Here is a 24,030-nt window from a genome sequence, read left to right as displayed (position 1 = left end):
GTGGAACAGTCAAATTTTCACAAACGAGGCTTAAATCCTCCCACGGTCTTGGTATGATTCTCACAGGAGGAGTGTGGTAAATGTCATGGTCAGAGAGTGGGAAAGCAGGGGGGTGGAGGGGATTGTGTTGTCAGATTGTCAGTTTCTGAAACCAAATAAAAGAAGACCCTCATAAAAGCTCACATGCGACCTCGCTGGACCACATACGAAATAAAAACCTCAGGGGTCCAAATGACCCCATTTCATGGGAGGGTTAAGACTGAACTGAGAAAATGAAAGTGATTTTCTAAATTAATATGTTCTTACATGACTGATGAATTTTTAAAATAGTTTCCAAAACACATTTTGACTTACTAAATGAATTACTGAATGAACAATAACCCATTAACATATGTCAAATTGTGTTTACCCCTTTACGGTCTATAGACAGAGTTTTGTATTGTTCTGGGCACACTGAAGCTTGTTAACATTGGTATGTTTTAAATCCTATTTGTTTTTGTTCTATTTGAATACAGAGGGAAGCTTTCCTGGCTATTTTCTGCTTTGAATTTGACAAATTGCTAATTTGCATTTAAGGGTAATCTATGTTAACAATTTGCAATTTGTTGCATGTCAGTGAGTAAAGAATGATGGATCTGTACAGGTCTGCTAGAGGGTTGATGCTTCATTAGTTGATCAAATCTTCCATAAAGAAGAATATTCCCTGCTTTGCTTAGTGAAATAACTTAGCAAGGAAATAAATAAAAACTAACAGTTTAAACATCATTCAAGGAAGGCAGATGTATCTCGATCTTTACAAGTCAGGCAATGGCTTTAAGAAAACAGTTTTGTCTTAAGAGGCCCCTTTGTAAAAAGTTTAAAACAATCTTATACTTCATATAATTTAAACAACCAGTCACAGTCAGGTTGATAAACTCAGTTGAAAAAAATTCACTTTGTTTTGTTAAAGCTTTCTGGTTGAAATAAATAAGGAGTTTTTTAAGCAAACAAGCTTTTGTTATTAAAATTTTTGGTGATCATGACATCAGTGACTCATATGAGAGAAATTTATATTAGGTCTAGTTTCAGAGATGAGATGGCGATAGTCTATGTTTTACCACTATGAACTCTGTCCAAGTTTATTCTAACTCAGTTAATTTGGGACAACATTTTAAGATAAAAAAATATATATATTCACATATAACTTGACTGAAAATGTCTAAGAGAGAGATAATCACAATCATAAGAGCAGCTGAACCTGAAAACATTGTCTACCAAACATATAGGCCAAATTTATCCAAAATGTAGCATAAATATCTTAGCATTTTGTTGGCTAACATCCATTGGGTAGCCAGTGGAACAGAGGGGTGATGTGTGCGCTTTCAGGCTGATTAATGACCAGATGTTTCACATACGATCTGGACCAACTACAGTGAATTCAGACTATTTATTAAATATGTCCTCATAGATCTAAATTCATCCACTGCTTGTGTAATTTTAAGTCCCAAAGTATTTTTTTATCATTGGTAGACTGGTTACGTTCAGGAGGCGACATTGTGCAGGTAAACAGCATCAAATCCCACACTTTTTCAAGTAAAATAATGTAAAACATGTTAATCTGCCTCCATTTTGTTTAAGCCACACAAATCTATATTCAAACTACATCTGAGCTCATCAGTCCTGACAAATGAAGATGTATGCAAATAATCTCGTCGGTGTCTGTGTTGCTTGTTTGTTGGGAACTTAAATCTGCTCACATAATCCCTTTGATGTTGGCTATGGCTTCCAGTTATGAAGATTTGGTTTAAGGTTATTGGCTACATGATAGAAAATGTATGGCTAGTGTCATTTTTTTGTTCAAATAATGCATATTATATTGTATAACCAACTTTATTTTCTCACGCTTGTGGTTTGATGAGTTATTTTTATTGGTATATCAAGTCAGCACAGCACAAATAAAATGAGAACAACCTGGATTTTAGTAACAAAAACATTTTATGAATATGGAAACAAACATATTTATACATAGAGAACATTGTGAAAGAGAAATAAAAAAAAATGCTTAACATTGGAGTGGAAGATATGCTTTACAAAAAGAAGTAGGGATTTTCTTTTTCATCCTGACAACTGGGAATCTCCCACTCTGTTATGTAAACAAGCTAATTGTCCTTATAATTCCCTAAGACAGTAGTAAAAGTTGAAAATTCAAATTTGTTGCAAAAAATAGTAAAAAAACAAACAAAACAACCACAATTATAAAAACCACACTTGCACAAAACAGAGATGCACTTTTGATCCTGCCTTGAGTGAGCTTTGACCGAAGGTCAGCTGCAGAGGTTTGGTTGTTCAGCAGGAATAAAACAAGCTGGGAGCTACAAAACTTTCCACTGACGTTTATAGAAACACTGTGCATGTGGTTTTCCATCTAACTTTTTGCACAATAATACTAATGTGATCTTTGGGTTCAAAGAGAAAATACCTGTTTGGGTTGTCTTTTAAATTCACGTCAAGGCAACAATGGATTCTTTGAAATAAGCATAGAAAAACGTGTCTGTTCTTTTTATCAAAACATCAGGCCTATTTTCAGCTAGTAGGCATCACTTTGTGGATTAAAGTACAAAAGGATTTTCTGCTTCTTTGTCAGAGATCAACAATACATCCTTGGCATGACTTCATGATTCTACAGATATTGTCACAATAAGACTGAAGTCAGAACAGTTATGAAACTCAGAGTCTCTCTGTCAGTGTGAGCAGACTTCTGCTAACTTCTGTTCTCAAACTTTTCACATTACAGGCACTATCATCGTTTCGTCATCATTTGCATCTTCATATGGAGTCTTGCTGGTTGAGTAAGAGCAGATGGAGATGTGAATGTTTGTGATTGATTCAAGTTGAATTTGTCTCAGATAAACAGAGAGGTTAGTAGGTGACTGGCACAATGGGATGTTGAAGGGTGCTCCTTGATTCACATCTCTGTGTCAGCCACTGGGTTCTGGGTGGCAGAGTGTCCGTTGGTGGTTGGAGTGGGATTGGTCCCATTTTCAGGTGGAGACTCTCCATTGGCGGTAGGTTTGTCTGCAGGCTCCTGAGGCAGTGGGGCCACAGATACCAGGGTGTTGGCCTGGTTCTCCTCATCCACCTGGAAAGACTCAGCCTAAGGAGAGAACAGATCCTCAGCTTTAGAACGAAGCTTATGTTGGATTGGCCGAGATTTAACCTAAATCATAGCAGGGAAGTTTGTAGGAAAGTGTGTAAGGAGAGTAGATTATGCATTTCTTTTAGAGGTTTATGGGATTTTGCTTTGAGTTCTCTGTAAGACTTTAGTTCTGTTTTGACTTTGGGAAACATTTGCAAACGTGTAAGTGGGTACAACTTGAACGTGAAATATTCATAGATAGTCAGATCAACATTAGTGCTCCAGTTATCAGTTTGGCCTCAAATTTAACAAGAACTCTGTAAACAATTTCACAGGCGTGCCTCCATATGTAATTGCTTTAAAAGATGATGTCATATAATTTAGAAAAAACACTAAATCATGTGCATCTGGCAAGAAACTAAAGAAAAAACAGCTTAAAGGAGTTTATGCTGCTTTGCGTCACGTAACAGTCAAGCGTGTCCTCCCTTTAGTCATCTAGAAAAATTAAATCCATGTGTTGTTGTTGCTTTCAGATAGACTGTTTGCTCAATTTACTCAGCATGTTGAGATTCAACATTATTGTTTTAAGATTTCTGCTCATGTTGTGTGTAAAAGCCCAGCATGTTATTCTCAGTGTTATTCTCAATGTTGAGTAAGAGGATAAGAATTGTGATCTGAAAACAGTTTTTAGCTTTGTTTGTGTAAACAATGTGACAACAATAAGCAACTCACCAGTCTGACACCTTTGGAGTTCTTGCGGTGTGTCTTCAAGTAATATAATCCAATCAGCAGCGCAGCCAGCAGCAGGCCAGAAAGCAGTAAGGAAACCAGTACCAACTTTGAGTTCTTCCGCCAGCGAGGAGTGGCTCCGTGGACACCAGTCTGACAGAAGAACAATTAAGTGTACTGTAAGTCAGGCAAATAATCATTGATAATATTTAAGTGATACTGCCTTTATAAGAAGAACATAACCCAAAGAAAGTCAGCACAGCACAAATAAAATGAGAACAACCTGGATTTTAGTAACAAAAACATTTTATGAATATGGAAACAAACATATTAATATGTTTGTTTCCGTTCTTAAACATAGGATCACCACCACAACACATGAATGAGAGCAGGCTAAACATGACACTAAAACTCTACATTCAATGTAAAATCACACTTCTTTTCAGCTGATTGGGTTAAACTTCACATTTTTATCTTTCAAACATCTTCAGGCATATACATTTAGATAATTTTGGGATATAGAACAAATATATAGAGTTTATGATTAACAAAATTTAAATATTGAGTCATTGTGTCAAACCTTTTCAATGTAAATGCTTGTTAATTCAATCAAACTTCTACTGTGAGTATTAAAAACTATAAGATGGACGGGGTGTGTTAGGTGCTCCGTTTTGTTATGCTGTGACTGTTGTCTGATGCTGCTGGAGTTGATCAAACCCAAATGTATGTCTGTACACTATGACCTCTTCTCTCTTCTCCACTTTCTCTTAGAAAACAGAAGTAGGACATAAAATTCACTTTTTCAATTCCAAAGCCCTAAAAGCTCCTTGCTATTCTTAGACTTTTAATTACTTTTACTTATTGGAATTTGAGTCTTCATAATTTAGTCAATATTTTCTATTGAGTAAATTATAATTCATGTTGTTTGTTTTGTTCATTAGTTGTTGATTTGCCTTTTGTTTGGCTATTTTTAAAAGGAAATTGAAGTTAATCTATACTTGTTGGCTGATAAGGTCAGTTGGAATGAACAAGCTTGTTTCTTTTTGTGAAATGCCAGTTTTATGAGAGGAATATTACTTCTAAAATATTTTTTTCTTTCTTTCTTCAAGTTCCGATGTTTACTATAAACACTATAATTACTATGACTTTAAACAATATGGAAACGTTCAGAAGATGATTTCATGGCTTTGTATCCTTTTGATAGCTTAATTCATAACATTTATGTTAAATGGAGACACATCTGGGAATGTGTTTTAGGGCAAAGTCTCAAACTGCTTGATTCTGACATCATGGAAAACTCAACAGAAATTCAACAAGATATGAGGAGAATTATGGACCTCTGGGATTCTCTGTACAATTTCCAGATGCCTGAAAATGCCACGCTCATCTGTTCAAACAATTATATATACAAGAATGAAAATTTTTTAGCTATCATGCAGATCAGGAAGGAGATGTTCTGTGTGCCAGAAATAAAATGTGCATGACCCAACTCATACAATTTAAATGGCAATTATATTAACTACTATAGAAAAGACTAAACTTCCTAATGGGGAAGGTAAGTGTAAGGTTAAAAAAAAAAAAAAAAGAAGTGGTGTGACATAATGTTAGATAGTGAACGAAAAATTTTATGTCTTATTAAAAAGTCTATAAGTTCATTGCTTGTTTTATTAAATTAGTTCATAATGGAGTAATGAGGGAAATGCTGAGTATGTTGAAAGCAAAGAGACAAATGGTTGAGATCGACTCGCCCATAACCCAAAATTGGTCCCAAGGTGTCAGAAAAATGTTTTGCTGCTGACGTGTGGATTGTTTGTGGGCTTTTTGTTTTTAACACCAGCTGTCAGACTGGCAGCATAAAACCTCAGAGACCATCTCCTGCCTCGGGGGACTGTTTCCCCTTTTCCCTTGTGTTTCTCAAGTTTGATTATAAATCAGACACCGAGTTCAGCTGACTGAGTCAATCAAAGTGACTGCCTTCAGAAAGCTCCTTCACAGACCCTTCATGGTAAATGGTGTAATTTACGGCGTTGGTTAGACGTGTGGGATTTCTCTGGCTGTGCTTCGGTCTTACCAGCAGGAAAGAGGTTGGCAAAACATGGTAGCAAAGTTATGTCAAAACTGAATGAGCTGAATAAGCACACAGCCCAATGCGAAAAAAATGGCTTTGCAAGTAGAATTTTAGAAAAATAGTTCACTTACTGTGTCCTTTATGTTGTCATTGTTGAATTTGTTTACCATGCCTATCACATCATCTGCAAATATAAAAAAAAACAAGCAAAAAAAAAAAAAAACAGAAATTTAAAAATGAATACATGGTGTTAAGTACAGGAAAATGATGGCTTATGGGTTGTGACTATCATAATTTAAAATACTGACCTTCTACATACTTCCCAGACACAAGCACGTGATCTGTGTTATCTTCTTGATAGATCTCCAGCTTACACTCTTCACCACACAGTTCAGGGAGAACCTTCATAATTTTTGCCTGTGTGTCTCCCTGCAAAGAATGCATTACAATGACTTCAGAGATGTTTCTAACTTAGTTCCTGAATGGTTTAAATAATTGGGAATTAAACATGACTTTCATTGCTAATCCCAAAAATGCCTTTTATCCAAATGCTTACGCACATATCTTAGAGAATCCTGCCAGGAACACTCTTACAGGTTCAGCTCTTATATAAATACAGATAAGGAATTCTGCATACCATTACTGAAACAGCAACTCTGTGCATAGCACCAGAGTGAAGACTTTCAAACCAAAGCACATTTACATGGGCAATATTGGTTCCCTATTTAAGCCAGAGTTTATTTAGGAGAGGCAAATGTGTTTTGGCACGAGCAGCATTATATTTCATAAAGAACATCTTTTATTTAATCTCTTTGGTTGACTATGCACAACTATTGCATTTTTGCAATCTGTATCCATTGTTTAAAGGATAAATAATGTATTTTTGTCTTTATGCTGCCTACTAGCCAAAGCTAACAAAGAGCAGATGTAGTAAGTTCAGACATCCACATAAAAGCTGCAGACCCTAAAGCTCTTGTAGTGAGATACCGAGGAATTTATCTTTATAAACAGAAACATACACTCACACACACCCACATTTCTGCCCCAGGCTATTACACATTACGTATTCTACAGAAGCAGCGGGCCCACCCATTGTGCTGCCCTCCCACTGTCTTCACAGTCCGTGCCCTTGGTTTACAGTACTTGCAGGAGAAATCTGATGGACTTTCCAGGCTGTTTTGGAAACAAATGTATATGCACACAATTTCACTGAGTCACTGGCTTCTGAAGTGTTTGTACAGATAAAATGAGAAAAAAATGCTGCTGAGGTTAAGTTTGGAAAGCTGATGGGTACCTAGGGAGGATAAACAAAGCTCGTGAGACACTGTTTGTCATTGTGGTGCAGTTTGAAATGAAATTTTGAAATTGACTTCCAGTAAAACCACAATATTCTAAAACACAAGTATGTAAGACAAAGACTAAATTAAAATTGTTTTGAACTTACACATTTGGTGGATGACTTCAGTTTCACAAGAACAGCATTTTTTTCTTCCACAGCCGTTTTGGTCACGCAGATGACTTCTACAGGCTGCAGGGAGAAACCAGAATGTTTCATCTCTTCTTTATGAGTAAGCTTATGAGTGCTGCTAGGTTGTATAGAGGAGCTGGGTATAAGACCGGTGCTGAGTGTATTTAACATGTGTAATTCCACAGAAATTGACTTTTTTTTCCCCCTCTGGAGGGATTTGCTGGCCATTATTTAACTTACCCCCGGTAGGTTGTCGCCTCTGACTGAGTTGGGTGCTGGGGTATCTGGATGTACAGCCGATGGTTCTGTGTGACTCATATTATTTTTTGTTTTCTCCAAAGACACAATGGTTGGTGTGTCTGAAGGGCTGTCACCTTCTGGTTTAGGTGTCTGTGGAGAAAACTTGTTTGTCTCTGGTGTGGGGAGAACCTCCACTTGACCTGGTGGTTTTGTACCTGAAGAAAACAAGACTTTATGATTAATGTGTGAGCCAGAGCAGGGGAAAAAAAGCATTTTAGAGGGCTGTATTAGTGTTTAATTTACCTCTGAAGAAAATTTCTTTATGCTTTGATTATTAAAACAAATATATTTTTATGGGAACTTGAGAACCAAGCTTTTTTTTTCTTACCTGTACATCTAAAATATATTTTATGACTGGGCATCTTACCAGGATTTGCAGTAGTCTTTACAATCCCGTCGCCTCTCACACCATCCTGTGCCATCACTCCTGTTGCAAAATAAGAACAAACAGAGATGGACTGTTGTAGACTGACTATGAAGAACTAATTCTATACCCACATACATTAGACATTATGATGTATATTAGATCAATATGCCATTTTTCACATGTTCACATATGTAACTTTTGTTTTTACAATTTTTTTTGGCATGTTGTAAATTGGAGTTTTAAACTGAGTTGGACTGAATTGACGTTTTGCAATCAATGCTAGAAAATATTTTTGATTGAAATCCACATTAACTTTGAACACATTTTTCTAATTGAGGATTTGTTTCTTTGTTGGCGTTGCAAAAAAATTTTGTATGTTTCACAACAACAGGATATGGACCACTCCTTCCCAGAGAATGCTAATTTAGTATTATGCTTGAACCCAGACCTTTTGAGTGAAAATCACTGGATGCTTATGGCCTAACTCACTAGGTTAAAAAAGGGCAAAACCCATATTAATAAACTAATTTATATTTTATCATTTATTTACATGCCATATTTTAGAATAATATAACTTGTCAGTGAAACATTTCCACTACAGTTCTCCTCCTGGCCCTGGCAGTTCAAACTTCTACCATTCCCAAGTTGCAGCCAGACGCCTTACAAAATCATTCCAGGGATGCAAATCAACCTCAGTTTGCACTTTGGATTTCAGGGGCTTTTTATTGCATTTATGAAAGAGCTGGTAGCAACAAAAATATGTTTATAATCTATATTGGTCATCGTAATATTGATCAAAGTCAAACAGTTTTTGTTGTTTCTTTCAGCTGTGAAATGTTCAGCTGCTAAAGTTTAATAACTTTGTTTGCCTCAGGGATAGGTTCGATTTTCTTGACTAATTAATCAAATATGCTACCACACCCTGTGGCCACAGTTAATGAGTCTGAGGTTGGTAATTCTGAGATTTGTTCAGGCTCTGTTGCAAATGTTGCATCCAGAAGTAAGACCAGATCCTCAGCATCCGTTCTCTTTTTCTTCCCTCTGCCTGACAAGAAAACAGCATTACTTCACAGTGAAAAAATGCCCATGATGCCTTGTCTCTGCAGATTAGATTCTCTCTACACTTTTACTATGTCATTCCTTGTTTGTCATCAGAGTAAGGAAGACATTTTTATTTATATTTTTTACCTTTTTTGCATTTTCTCTTCTACTTCAGTGCAGGTTTAACATCTATAATAAACTATAATCAGAACTGTGTTATTAAAAAAAAATATGGACAACTCAGTTTCAATATCAGAGCAAATGCTTTATAATAAAAGATGCATACTTCTATTTTAAGAAACTGATAGCTTTGTAGAAAGGTTCTGTATTTGGGGTCACTAAAGAAAATATTTTGCTTAAATTAATTAAAAAAAAATACATTGATTCAGGATATGTTCAAAATGCAAAATAGTCAGTTGTCCGTGGAAAAGGTTGCAATAAAGAAATGGTTAAGAAAACAGCTACATATGCAGTTTTAACTACATTTAAAGAGTTTTGCTGAATATAGGTACACAAGTCATTAATCCTCCTGTTATGTTCGTTTCTGAGGTACAGCAATAAATGTTCCTGGGTCAATTTGACCGGTGGAGTGTTTAATCATGCAATAATGTCAGAAACAAAAAAAAATACTCCAAAACATTTTTGTATCTGATTATTAACTCCAATACTAACTATTTCAATCAATATTTGTGCAATGATGTTTATTTCTCACAAATAAAGTATCAATGATGACAACTTACTCATTTACTCATTTGGAGTAAATGAGTAAAAAACCTAGACACAAAAAAAGCAATAATTATCCTTGAAATGTATCTTTTGTAAATTTTTTTATATTAGATTTTGTTTTGTTTTTTTCAAGGGGTGATCTTTGTAATTGAACTTGAGACATGTTTTATGTTCTGGCTCAAATTGACCTGCTGATTAAAATCAAGACAAATGAGTCATTGAGAGTATTTATGTTTTCCCCCACTTGTGGTGAGTGTCCACTCAGTGTGGGTGGAGTTTGCCTACGGGAACAGAAAATGTTCCCGTATGTACAGGTGCTGGTCATAAAATTAGAATATTGTGATAAAGTTCATTATTTTCCATAATGTCATGATAAAAATTAAATTGTCATATATTTTAGATTCATTGCACACCAACTGAAATATTTCAGGTCTTTTATTGTTTTAATTTTGATGATTTTGGCAAACAGCTCATGAAAACCCAAAATCCCTGTCTCAAAAAATTAGAATATTAAGAAAAGGTTCTCTGAACGAGCAATAAAAATAATCATCTGAATCAACAAAGTAACTCTAAACACCTGAAAAAGATTCCTGAGGCCTTTAAAAACTCCCAGCCTGGTTCATTACTCAAAACCGCAATCATGGGTCAGATTGCTGACCTGACTGCTGTCCAGAAGGCCATCACTGACATCCTCAAGCAAGAGGGTGAGAAACAGAAAGAAATTTCTGAACGAATCGGCTGTTTGCAGAGTGTTATATCAAGGCACCTCAGTGGGAAGTCAGTAGGAAGGAAAAAGTGTGGCAGAAAACGCTGCACAACGAGAAGAGGAGACCGGACCCTGAGGAAGATTGTGGAGAAGGGCCGATTCCAGACCAAATTAAATTTTCATCTCCATAAAACTTTTCAGCAGATGGAAGCATGAAGTGCTCCAAAATCTTCTGATAGCTGCTGCATTGATCCTGCCCTTGATAAAACCCAGTGGACCAACACCAGCAGCTGACATGGCACCCAGACCATCACTGACTGTGGGTACTTGACACTGGACTTCTGGCATTTTGGCATTTCCTTCTCCCCAGTCTTCCTCCAGAGTCTGGCACTTTGATTTCCGAATGACATGCAAAGTTTGCTTTCATCCGAAAAAAGTACTTTGGACCACTGAACAACAGTGGTCCAAAGTGCTGCTTCTCTGTAGCCCAGGTCAGGCGCTTCTGCCGCTGTTTCTGGTTCAAAAGTGGCTTGACCTTTGACCTGGGGAATGCGGCACCTGTAGCCCATTTCCTGCACACGCCTGTGCACGGTGGCTCTGGATGTTTCTACTCCAGACTCAGTCCACTGCTTCCCCCAAGGTCTAGAATCGGCCCTTCTCCACAATCTTCCTCAGGGTCCGGTCACCTCTTCTCGTTGTGTAGCGTTTTCTGCCACACTTTTTCCTTCCTACTGACTTCCCACTGAGGTGCCTTGATATAACACTCTGCAAACAGCCGATTCGTTCAGAAATTTCTTTCTGTTTCTCACCCTCTTGCTTGAGGATGTCAGTGATGGCCTTCTGGACAGCAGTCAGGTCAGCAGTCTGACCCATGATTGCGGTTTTGAGTAATGAACCAGGCTGGGAGTTTTTAAAGGCCTCAGGAATCTTTTTCAGGTGTTTAGAGTTACTTTGTTGATTCAGATGATTATTTTTATTGCTCGTTCAGAGAACCTTTTCATAATATTCTAATTTTTTGAGACAGGGATTTTGGGTTTTCATGAGCTGTTTGCCAAAATCATCAAAATTAAAACAATAAAAGACCTGAAATATTTCAGTTGGTGTGCAATGAATCTAAAATATATGACAATTTAATTTTTATCATGACATTATGGAAAATAATGAACTTTATCACAATATTCTAATTTTATGACCAGCACCTGTAGTTAGCCCTCCCTTTGAGGGTTTTTTTCTCAAAGAATTCACTCTTTTGCTTTTGTTCCCAGATGGAGTCCTCTCTTTGTCTGTCATCACTTGATCTGGTTTTTTTTGGGGTTTTTTTTACAAATGAGGCAGATGGATTTTTCCAAAGGACAGGATTGTGACACCCATCCATTTGCTTTCTCAGATAAATCATTGTGAAAGACAGGTGCCACAGCTACAGAACAGTGTGTTTACCATATGGGCCAGAACCTCCTGGGGCTCTACTAGCATGTGTGTATGTGTGTTGATGACTATCTGGTGCAGTCCAAATTGACGCAGACATTTACTGTTATTATGGCAGATTTTAATTTACTGTTTAAATAGTTTTCTAACACTCATGCAGCTTTTACATGACAGCACACAAATACAGACTTTTTAACATCAGCTACAAGGAGACTGTTTCTTTTTTCAGCAGCTAGGTTGCTAATATTCTTTCTTTCTATGGTTATTTTGTGCCATTTCCAAATGCTTCACATCCTATCTTTGGATAAGCAAGAATTAATTAAAAAGTGAGCGGTGTGTGCTCTCACAACCTCAATAAATAACATTCTAGGGACATTAAATGTCTTTTCAGTTCGATGAACATAGCCGCTAATTACATGTTTTAAATGAAGAAACATTTGGCGTGTGAAAAAATGATAAATGTTCTCCTTCCTGTCACAGACAGAAGCCTAATATCTTTAGTTATTTGCATATTAAGTATTTCCCAATGTTGCAGTTGATGGGGAATACATTTCTCTTTTGGACTTTGTTTAAACCTCTTTTCCCAGCCTTGGGAAGCTGCCAATCCTTCTCCATCACTTGGTGGCCTGTCTGTTTATTTTACCAGAAAGGATAAGGCTTAAGTGGGTGAGGTGGTCAAGGATAAATTAGGATGTCTCTTACAAATGTGATGTCCAAGATTGCTGGGCCCAAATTGTCTAGTTTCTGCTCTCTGTTTTGCACTCTAAGGGAATTTTACTTGACTGGAAAGTAAAACCGAACTTGTGGTTTGGCAAAGTCTATTATTTCACACTGTGACAGTTTTTTGGGTCTTTTTCCTAATCTGATATTTTGATGATTTTGTGGTAAGTCACTGGATATGAATTTTCACCTTTTTACCATTATGAAAACCCTGGAAGACTTGCGTTTTCTCCAAATTATTTTGCTGTATAATTTTCTAATAATTGCCTATAAAACAAAGATCCAACATTTATGAAAAGTAAAATTTTTCCAACCAGCCTTAGACATGATTAAAAAAAACAAGATGCTGACCAATTATTACTTATTTCATAACAACAAGCCTTTTAGAGCAACCAGAAAAATGCTTGTATGAATCAATAAACATCAGAATCTGACTTGTTATTGCTTTCCTCTGACTGAATCCTGACCAAAACTCTTCAAATGAAGCAACCATAAATGTCAAACAACACAATTTTGGGGGCTTGTTACAGCCAAACCATAAAATGTTTGTAATTTAGTTGAATTATGTATTGCTGCCTGTGTTAAGCAAGTAGCATTTGTCTTGATTTGAGGTAAGATGGTAACCTTCACGTTGGTTGGCTGTTTCTGGTGTTGGCACAAAAATACTTTACTTCCTATGTGAGGTCTGTAAACTTCCTGACAGTACAGCCTATTATAGTCTTCACTTCACAGACTTTCTCTCGAAAAGCCACAGGAATATACAAGGAGTTTGCAATTAATACATTACATATTTGTGAATCAACACTTGAGGTGCACATCTACATCAGATGTCCCTGGAAACTCCTTTTTTGCAGGGCTTAAAACAACTAGGGTATCAGCATCTTGCAGTTATTGTGTGAACACAACAGGACTTAAACCGTCTCAGTCACACCAGACTCCATATGTTATTTGGCACTGGTCCTGACTTCATTTCTCTCTTGAATATTTTCCCACCAGATTCCTCTGAAAGACGGCTGTGGTCTGGAAAAGCTCCACCCCGCGCCCCCCGTCTCCTGGGACTCTGGATGGAGGAATGTGGCAGAAGACAAGCCCTCTGCTCCACGCCCTTTTCCCTCCCAGCTCTCCATCTCTCTTTACCATATCCCGGTCACGCACAGCTAATCCAAAGCACTTATGGAGGTGAGATTTGGACTCCAGCCGTCACACCTTACACACAACGCTGTAACATAAAGCCAGATTCCAAGAGATAGCAACTGCTTACACTCAATTACCTAAAAAGCTTTCCCTAAAATTGTCCCAGGGTGTGGTTCATGGCTCAACACACAAATCTGCTTTACACACCACTTGTCCTTTCTCTGTCAGCTACAATAACTTCAGATTTATATTCATCTGCTAGTCTTTAAATATCCTAGTATCTTCAGTAAGTAGAAAAGTTCTGACAGACACATCCAATAAACATTTTCTAGTAAAAAGACTCACAATTGCCTTCCCAACACCAGTCATCAACTTTTATGTTTTTTTCTTTGATCTTGTATCTTTGGATAATGTTGGGAAAATATAGAGAACAATTTATATCTAATGGAGAGACAACAAGTGTCCATTTAAATTTAAGAGACTTATTAGACTCCCATAGGATGTTTTCTTGAAGTATGCTTGAGTTCTGTACTGGAAAGCTATGATTGTTTTAACTTACATCACTGATAAAAATTAAGAAACTGCAATTGTTGTACTTGGGCAAAGCCTTCAAGTTCTTATTTGTTCTACCCCTGACATAAAATCTCCTTTTTCATTAAATATATGGCAAATCTAAGCGTTCATACCCTGAAAATGACCTTAACGTATTCCCACAAATTGCTGTTACATCATTCTAAATCCCCCCCCCCTGCTATGGGTCTAATTTTAACCCTGCTTCTTAGAAAATGTGTTTTTACTGGAGTCTTGGAAAGTCTGAAAACACTGTGTTAACTCCAATGTTTGCATCAAATCACTTCAGGTCAGCAGGGAATCCTTTAATGTGGCCCCGGAGGAATGGGCTTTCAGACAGCTAAACAGACACATCTTAGGGTGCCTCTGAATCTCGGTTGAGCAATTGGATCTGGTTCTGTGCATTCACACCTCTTTTTAGTGCCATCCACTTGTGATGGAATTCACCTGGGATGAATGTTTGCACCATGTCTGAACAGTTTCAGTGGCGTTACATCCCCAAGGGTCCAAGCCCCTCCCTGGTTCTTTACAGGAAACATCTCTGCTATGTAATTGGGCATAGTGAGGTGATAATGGTCTGCACACATTAGTGAACCACAGTGTTAAAGTCCTTGTGTGTGACCATGTCTCCACTTGTACCTTTATTGACACATTTAACTTGTGAAGGTTACAACATAACAGCCTGTTCTCTGCTATAAAAGACTAGTGGTGTTTTAAAGCTTACTACACTAAGTGAGGAGTTTTCACAGATTTTACTCAAAGTGAACATGGCCTAAATATTTTACTGAATGGTGCAGGGTCTGTTCGTCCAATGCATTAATCAATGTTATACAGTTGCTACCTGTTATTTCCATACACCATATAGAAAGAGGCACATCCATTTTTTCTCAAGTAAACTAGCCTAAATAGATCTTAATTTAAATAGCTTACTTCATTTAATTTATTTTAGCTAAATACCAGAATAATGAAACTCAGAATATTTTAGAGGATTTTCTATAATTTTCTTCAACTTCAGAGGTCTTCTTCCACAAAAATCTAAATATACAGGTGCTGGTCATAAAATTAGAATATTGTGATAAAGTTCATTATTTTCCATAATGTCATGATAAAAATTAAATTGTCATATATTTTAGATTCATTGCACACCAACTGAAATATTTCAGGTCTTTTATTGTTTTAATTTTGATGATTTTGGCAAACAGCTCATGAAAACCCAAAATCCCTGTCTCAAAAAATTAGAATATTAAGAAAAGGTTCTCTGAACGAGCAATAAAAATAATCATCTGAATCAACAAAGTAACTCTAAACACCTGAAAAAGATTCCTGAGGCCTTTAAAAACTCCCAGCCTGGTTCATTACTCAAAACCGCAATCATGGGTCAGATTGCTGACCTGACTGCTGTCCAGAAGGCCATCACTGACATCCTCAAGCAAGAGGGTGAGAAACAGAAAGAAATTTCTGAACGAATCGGCTGTTTGCAGAGTGTTATATCAAGGCACCTCAGTGGGAAGTCAGTAGGAAGGAAAAAGTGTGGCAGAAAACGCTGCACAACGAGAAGAGGAGACCGGACCCTGAGGAAGATTGTGGAGAAGGGCCGATTCCAGACCAAATTAAATTTTCATCTCCATAAAACTTTTCAGCAGATGGAAGCATGAAGTGCTCCAAAATCTTCTGATAGCTGCTGCATTGATCCTGCCCTTGATAAAACCCAGTGGACCAACACCAGCAGCTGACATGGCACCCAGACCATCACTGACTGTGGGTACTTGACACTGGACTTCTGGCATTTTGGCATTTCCTTCTCCCCAGTCTTCCTCCAGAGTCTGGCACTTTGATTTCCGAATGACATGCAAAGTTTGCTTTCATCCGAAAAAAGTACTTTGGACCACTGAACAACAGTGGTCCAAAGTGCTGCTTCTCTGTAGCCCAGGTCAGGCGCTTCTGCCGCTGTTTCTGGTTCAAAAGTGGCTTGACCTTTGACCTGGGGAATGCGGCACCTGTAGCCCATTTCCTGCACACGCCTGTGCACGGTGGCTCTGGATGTTTCTACTCCAGACTCAGTCCACTGCTTCCCCCAAGGTCTAGAATCGGCCCTTCTCCACAATCTTCCTCAGGGTCCGGTCACCTCTTCTCGTTGTGTAGCGTTTTCTGCCACACTTTTTCCTTCCTACTGACTTCCCACTGAGGTGCCTTGATATAACACTCTGCAAACAGCCGATTCGTTCAGAAATTTCTTTCTGTTTCTCACCCTCTTGCTTGAGGATGTCAGTGATGGCCTTCTGGACAGCAGTCAGGTCAGCAGTCTGACCCATGATTGCGGTTTTGAGTAATGAACCAGGCTGGGAGTTTTTAAAGGCCTCAGGAATCTTTTTCAGGTGTTTAGAGTTACTTTGTTGATTCAGATGATTATTTTTATTGCTCGTTCAGAGAACCTTTTCATAATATTCTAATTTTTTGAGACAGGGATTTTGGGTTTTCATGAGCTGTTTGCCAAAATCATCAAAATTAAAACAATAAAAGACCTGAAATATTTCAGTTGGTGTGCAATGAATCTAAAATATATGACAATTTAATTTTTATCATGACATTATGGAAAATAATGAACTTTATCACAATATTCTAATTTTATGACCAGCACCTGTATGTATCAACCAGAGAGCAAAAGATTCTGTCTGAAGCTGCTAAAGAAATGTCATTACTCACAGAGTAACAACAAGGAAGAAGCCTTTACTACAAAAGCAACATAAAAGCCAGAATACAGCTGCATTTAAAAATCTACTGTGATCTGCTTTTATTTGTTCTGTTTGGCTTTTTTCAAATGAAATTCCAAATGCACTGTTAGGTTTTGGGAACATCTGTGAAGCATGAGACTGGTGCAATATCATGTTATGCAGGTGGTTTTCTGCAAGAGGAACTGGTGCACTTCACATAACGGATGACATCATGAGAAAAGAATATGGGATGGACAATACAGCAGCGCCTTAAGACATCAGACAGGAAGTTAACGCTTGGGGACAAATGGTTAATGATTCTGAAATGTACCACCAAATTAGTAACAAAGTTTTAAGAAGTATTTTGAGTTTCCAGTAGGAACAGTAAATGGCAAAGTTGTTCAGATACCAAAGGATACAGAAAGCATTATTACAACAGCTGATGACTAGATGTCCAGGGCTCCCACTGCATGCCACTGCAAATGGGAAATGTGGTATTGCAGACCATGCAGGCATGCTTAGTTTATACCAAAAATCAATACAAATGCAGAATAATAGCAAATTTGCGGCATAAATTTGACAGTTTAAAGTTTTCTTGAAAACAATATTAAAACCTCGTCTATTTCTTGCAAACTCAATATCATGTTGTGTCTTGCCTTGTGAGATTTCTATCATTGAAACCCTCACCGGTCTTAAAGTGTCTATATTTGTAAATTTGTGCAGAGGAATGCGACATTGGAGAATGGTCTCGTAAGGTTAAACATGCTGTGCAACCCTACCCACTTTGAAACAACAGACCGCTGACCCCACCATCTTGACCCCCTCATTGCGCCCCAACTGCAGCCCCTCCCCTGTCATTCCTGTCACAGCGATTAATAGCAGCACGAAGGCTATTCTTCTCTCAAGCCAACTGCATCTTATGGTTTCAATCAGGCCAGAAAGGTTGACTTCACTGAGCGGCTGCCCAGGTGCAGAATTCACCCGACCCAACCCTGAGGCCACTGCAGCTCCTTATCAAGAGCTGATGCCTGTTTCTAAAGAACCACAATCAGGAAACATGGCATCTGCTTTCAATTGGAGGGGCTTATATCGCTCCCCCACCCCTGACATGCTCAAATACACACACACACATACAGGTGCTGGTCATAAAATTAGAATATTGTGATAAAGTTCATTATTTTCCATAATGTCATGATAAAAATTAAATTGTCATATATTTTAGATTCATTGCACACCAACTGAAATATTTCAGGTCTTTTATTGTTTTAATTTTGATGATTTTGGCAAACAGCTCATGAAAACCCAAAATCCCTGTCTCAAAAAATTAGAATATTATGAAAAGGTTCTCTGAACGAGCAATAAAAATAATCATCTGAATCAACAAAGTAACTCTAAACACCTGAAAAAGATTCCTGAGGCCTTTAAAAACTCCCAGCCTGGTTCATTACTCAAAACCGCAATCATGGGTCAGACTGCTGACCTGACTGCTGTCCAGAAGGCCATCACTGACATCCTCAAGCAAGAGGGTGAGAAACGGAAAGAAATTTCTGAACAAATCGGCTGTTTGCAGAGTGTTATATCAAGGCACCTCAGTGGGAAGTCAGTAGGAAGGAAAAAGTGTGGCAGAAAACGCTGCACAACGAGAAGAGGTGACCGGACCCTGAGGAAGATTGTGGAGAAGGGCCGATTCCAGACCTTGGGGGAAGCAGTGGACTGAGTCTGGAGTAGAAACATCCAGAGCCACCGTGCACAGGCGTGTGCAGGAAATGGGCTACAGGTGCCGCATTCCCCAGGTCAAAGGTCAAGCCACTTTTGAACCAGAAACAGCGGCAGAAGCGCCTGACCTGGGCTACAGAGAAGCAGCACTTTGGACCACTGTTGTTCAGTGGTCCAAAGTACTTTTTTCGGATGAAAGCAAACTTTGCATGTCATTCGGAAATCAAAGTGCCAGACTCTGGAGGAAGACTGGGGAGAAGGAAATGCCAAAATGCCAGAAGTCCAGTGTCAAGTACCCACAGTCAGTGATGGTCTGGGTGCCATGTCAGCTGCTGGTGTTGGTCCACTGGGTTTTATCAAGGGCAGGATCAATGCAGCAGCTATCAGAAGATTTTGGAGCACTTCATGCTTCCATCTGCTGAAAAGTTTTATGGAGATGAAAATTTAATTTGGTCTGGAATCGGCCCTTCTCCACAATCTTCCTCAGGGTCCGGTCACCTCTTCTCGTTGTGCAGCGTTTTCTGCCACACTTTTTCCTTCCTACTGACTTCCCACTGAGGTGCCTTGATATAACACTCTGCAAACAGCCGATTCGTTCAGAAATTTCTTTCTGTTTCTCACCCTCTTGCTTGAGGATGTCAGTGATGGCCTTCTGGACAGCAGTCAGGTCAGCAGTCTGACCCATGACTGCGGTTTTGAGTAATGAACCAGGCTGGGAGTTTTTAAAGGCCTCAGGAATCTTTTTCAGGTGTTTAGAGTTACTTTGTTGATTCAGATGATTATTTTTATTGCTCGTTCAGAGAACCTTTTCATAATATTCTAATTTTTTGAGACAGGGATTTTGGGTTTTCATGAGCTGTTTGCCAAAATCATCAAAATTAAAACAATAAAAGACCTGAAATATTTCAGTTGGTGTGCAATGAATCTAAAATATATGACAATTTAATTTTTATCATGACATTATGGAAAATAATGAACTTTATCACAATATTCTAATTTTATGACCAGCACCTGTACACACTTACAATTGACTGCTAAAGTTTCACTGCCTTGTGCATTATCTTTAAATGGGCCCGTTTGGTTTGAGTGTGTGCTGGTAGATAGGGAGGGGATCTTGTTCCAGAGTCAGATTTCAACTGCTCAGAGCCTCCAGACTGATTTTGTCCAGCAAAAAACAAGGATTTTAGTCAACCTGAATCTGTCTCAAAATCTGAGAGTAAAACAGAATAATTACTTGTGCTGACATAGGTGGGACTATCACTACCGTTCTAAGCTTTTAGTATGGATTGTTGAGATCTGATACAGGCAGAGTCCTTTCTCTTTTCCGTCCTTTTATGTAATTTGCAGACCAAGTTAAGTTGTCAGCTTCTTTTTGCTGCTGGTTCAAAAAGATTATCTCTTACTCCTTTATCTGTTGACTCATACTTGAATAAATACACCGAAAATTTCTCAAAAATGAAGAAACAATGAAAAAAGACACAGAGTTAATTTGAAAAGCAGATTTTTTTTTTTTTTTTTACTTTGAAAAGACTAGTGTGAATGATTTTTTTTTTTTTTTTTTCCCGTTAGGTGTTTGGATGTTTTTCTGTTTGCATCCACATATGTGCTTGCCATTGCTGGCTGACTTGACCCTGAAATTTGACTTGGCATATTATGAGCTCTTTCCCTCGTGCAATGGAATGAACACTATGTTGACATTGCTTCTGTAATTCCTCGGTACATCTGTTACTTCAATGAGTGCTATGAAAACAATGATTTACATAATTATATACCCAGGGGTTGGCAGTGAGGTTGGGCAGGGTTCATTGCTTCACTACAGAACCTCCTTAAACCACTTCACAGTGTAGGCAGAGCAGAAGCTGGTTTATGTACAGTCCTCATGTGTTTATGCTAAAGTTTTCCCGCTCAAAGATGCACTATATGTGAATGTGACTACAAAGTAAATGTAAGCACATTGCAGACCAGCTCTTTTAATTTAATTCTTCTTTTTGCATAGTGCAAAAAATGCCACCTTAACAACTGGTTTTAAAGCACAATCTGTGAGTTCTGTTTTATAATGCACATATTTCAACCTATGGGGTTGAATTGTCATCTAATTGAGGAACAAGAAAGGTTACATATATGCAAATATATAAATATATATATTTCCGACAGTACAGCTGAATGTAAGTTAAGGTAACTTTTGAAAAAGTATAAAGCTAAAATTCCATGTTTTCACACATTTTAACATGTGAAAACTTTCAGACATTGTTGCGGTCTGAAATTTTAATCTTGGTAAGAGAAGCGATAAACATTTGAAAGCGTTTAAAGGAAAGAGGGAATACATAAAATGAAAGGTCAGCATTCTTTATATTTTGGCTACTTGAGCAAAAATGGAGCTTAACAAGAGATCTACTGAGCTTCCAAAATGGAGAAAAGCTTCTTCACCAATAACTCTTGGGTTGTTGGTCAAGTACAACATGCAAAATTGTTTTGCATTTCCACCAGACTGCCCTCCAAAGGCAGCGATAGTGTACTGCATGTCTTTGTGGCTTTCTTAAAACCATGTGTTTTCAAGTCTTTACTATTTTATGCCTTAATTTCATACCCATGCATTATGATTTCATCCTCTTGTGTGTTGCTTTTGTAAACAAACCATTTTATACCCTACGGTACATGCAAGTATATAATTACAGTGCATTTTTCTTACTAGTTAAGTATTTTCATGAGCTGCATAACAAAAATGTTCAAATCTCACTCATTTCCACTCTTTGTGGTTCTGTTGCATTTTCATTTGAGCCACTTGACCCCCGCTCAAACCAAAGGATCGCTGAGAGACATTCTGCCAGCAGATATTAGAGATTTATAATCAATTTTGTTGCAGTACGTGATCAGTAGATTATAGGAGATTACATAAAATTATTTTTTTTAAGTACAGAATGACCAAAATCTGCAAAAGTAGAAAAAAAGCCAATCAGCAGTGACCAGGACTTGGCGTAAATGCAAGTGTAAACTCAAGAGTTTTGCTAGATTGTTTCTTAAAAGATTTGTGCAGGTTGAACTTATTAGTTGGAAGCTAATGACAAGCTGTAAGTATGTTATATTTTAGGACGTACATAAAACCTCACGTGTTAAAACGGCTACCTAGAACTATCATTCCATTCTTAACTAATTAACTATTCTTGGATTTCATATCTAAGTGTGACGTACATATTTTTGTTTTTTTAAATGGAAAAATATGCATGGCTGCAAAGCTGTTAAGTTTAGCACAGTAAGGTATTAGTTTTAGCTGCAAGGTTCCTAATGTAAAAAAATGAGGAAAATTAAGCTGAGGATGCATTCTTAGAGTTATTGAGGGTTTTGAGGGCAGCTTCTGTGCATCTCTGGTTTTATCCCAATAAAGTTGTACAGTAAAGCCCTCCTCAGAGAACATAAATCTCTCATCTCTATTGAGGGAAAAACCTCTGTCGTGTACAGTTAAAAGAAACTGATACCTTACCCTAACATCTCATGTTCTCTTCTTTGTTGTTCAACATTTCTCACACACATTTGATTTGGGTGTGTCAAATTGCTGAAGTTGCTTTGAGTGTGATGATCATAAAGATTTTCTTTTTTGTATTTTTTAATCAGCAGCATCATAAAAGTTTTTCTGCCTCTGATTATGAATCTTTAGGTTGAAATTATATCCGTGCCGCTTTGTTATATAAATCAGACACAGCCGCCTCTCTTGGTTGATGATCTCATTATTGTAGCTTACCCACCATGAAAAAGACAGGAGGATTGAATTAGGGAGACCAATGTGTTTTCATTTCCAGCCACAACAGAGTGCTGTAGACTGTATTGTGATTGCACCTCATTCCCAGCACTATTTTTCTTTTCCTATATTCATTTCTTTGTCATGACTTTGTGGACATCTTGAACGTTTTGTAATAGGCAGGGGGTTTTATCCATTATGTGGCAAATCTTTTTTTATCTTCTGGCACTGGAGGCAATTTAAGGAGTAGAGTTGTGGCCTCATGTAATGACATTCAGATTTTACTTTACCTAAAAGTTTAAGTCAGGCATCGGAAAATAAATAAACAAATAAATATTGCCATTTTTAATGTTGTTTTTAGTTGTGCTTGATTCTGTCTCAGGTGTTTTTGTGTGTGTTTTTTTTTTTTTTTTTTTTTTTTTGCTAATCTCAGGATCTTTATTAATGTTTATTTGGTTTAACTTTATAAAAAATATACATAAGATCCAATATTTTAGATAAGTACTCTCACTGTATCATTAGTACTCTCACTGTGGTAATGTAATAAGTAAACAACTTGTTTGTTTGCTTAAGTTCTTTGTACACACAATTTAAAACCTTTTCTGTTGCTAAATCTCCTTCTGCATCAACTCAGCCACATACGAGATGCATGTTAACAACCAAGCACCACGCCCTTCTCTCACGCATACATCGACCAGCCTCATATTACATCCAGCTAAATATAAATGCACATTTCTTAAACTTTTTTGAAGTTTGCAAAAAGTATGTTGAGTGAAAAACAGCAAACAGGCAGTGAAAATGTATAAATATTTAAAGCAAGAAAGTAAATTACGTTGTAAGAATTGACAAAATTAAGAAAAAGAAACGTATAAAAAAAGTCACACATTTATAAAAACATCGCTATATCAAAACATTTCTTTAAAAATTAAAGTTTGCTCTATGAAGTAAGTTTTTCTTTCAGCATACTTAAACAAAAGTGCCTTCCAGACACAAAATCATTTTTCATTGAGTTGCTGATGTACGCTTGGATTCCAGATAGAGAGATAGTTGTAGGGTTAAAACCTGTATTCAGCTGACCATATAAACAAACACCACTCCACTCCACCCCCACCCGTCCTGGGGCTCCCTATCCCAAAGGATGGTTATTTAATCCCCAAGAAATGACTGTCTTGGCACCGGGTATTTTTACCTACCGCTCAAAAGTTGGCCGATGAGAAGCAAAGCGAAAGCCAACATTTTGGAGGGCCCATTTGTTCTCTGTCCAGATGATGCTGCCATTCTCGTCCTGAGTGCACTCACGCGGGAGTGAGAGAAAAGAGAGGGAAGAAAGAGTACGAAAAAAAAGGGCCAAGCTGGTTGAGTCGGAGTAGTTTAGGGTTTCCTCTTACCCAGAGTGGGACAGGCTGGATAAAGCACCACTTGTGTTCTGTCACTTATTATATGGCCACCCCCTCTTTCCTTCCTTACAAAGGCCCAGCCCTACACCCCCTTATTCCACTGG

The 24,030-nt window shown here is 37.7% G+C and overlaps 1 protein-coding gene across 1 annotated transcript; it reads right to left on the bottom strand.

Annotated features, from left to right (window-relative positions):
- Positions 1-2,754: 2,754 nt before the first annotated feature.
- si:ch211-286o17.1 (uncharacterized) lies at positions 2,755-23,981 on the bottom strand. The gene is made up of 8 exons (XM_014988205.2): positions 23,723-23,981; positions 8,048-8,107; positions 7,621-7,835; positions 7,357-7,440; positions 6,221-6,341; positions 6,044-6,096; positions 3,848-3,997; positions 2,755-3,133 (listed from the first exon to the last, which is right to left on the bottom strand). Exons 1-8 carry the CDS (start codon positions 23,805-23,807, stop codon positions 2,945-2,947), a joined length of 957 nt encoding a protein of 318 aa, XP_014843691.2. The 5' UTR covers positions 23,808-23,981; the 3' UTR covers positions 2,755-2,944.
- Positions 23,982-24,030: the final 49 nt, after the last annotated feature.

The sequence above is a fragment of the Poecilia mexicana genome, unplaced genomic scaffold, assembly GCF_051168715.1.
Source record: "Poecilia mexicana isolate PSO_F unplaced genomic scaffold, ASM5116871v1 scaffold_5, whole genome shotgun sequence".
Taxonomy (NCBI): Eukaryota; Metazoa; Chordata; class Actinopteri; order Cyprinodontiformes; family Poeciliidae; genus Poecilia; species Poecilia mexicana.
The sequence above is the reverse complement of the archived record's forward strand: the minus strand, read 5'-3'. Positions and strand labels throughout refer to the sequence as shown.

What these genes read in the sequence shown, in the direction of transcription:
- si:ch211-286o17.1 (XM_014988205.2), bottom strand. Translation starts at nt 23,807, where the DNA reads ATGGCAGCATCATCTGGACAGAGAACAAATGGGCCCTCCAAAATGTTG. An exon ending in TGAAGTCATCCACCAAATGT is followed by an intron (nt 6,342 to 7,356) that starts GTAAGTTCAAAA and finishes CATTCTTTGCAG; the next exon opens with GGAGACACACAGGCAAAAAT. An exon ending in ATGACAACATAAAGGACACA is followed by an intron (nt 3,998 to 6,043) that starts GTAAGTGAACTA and finishes TTCTTCTGTCAG; the next exon opens with ACTGGTGTCCACGGAGCCAC.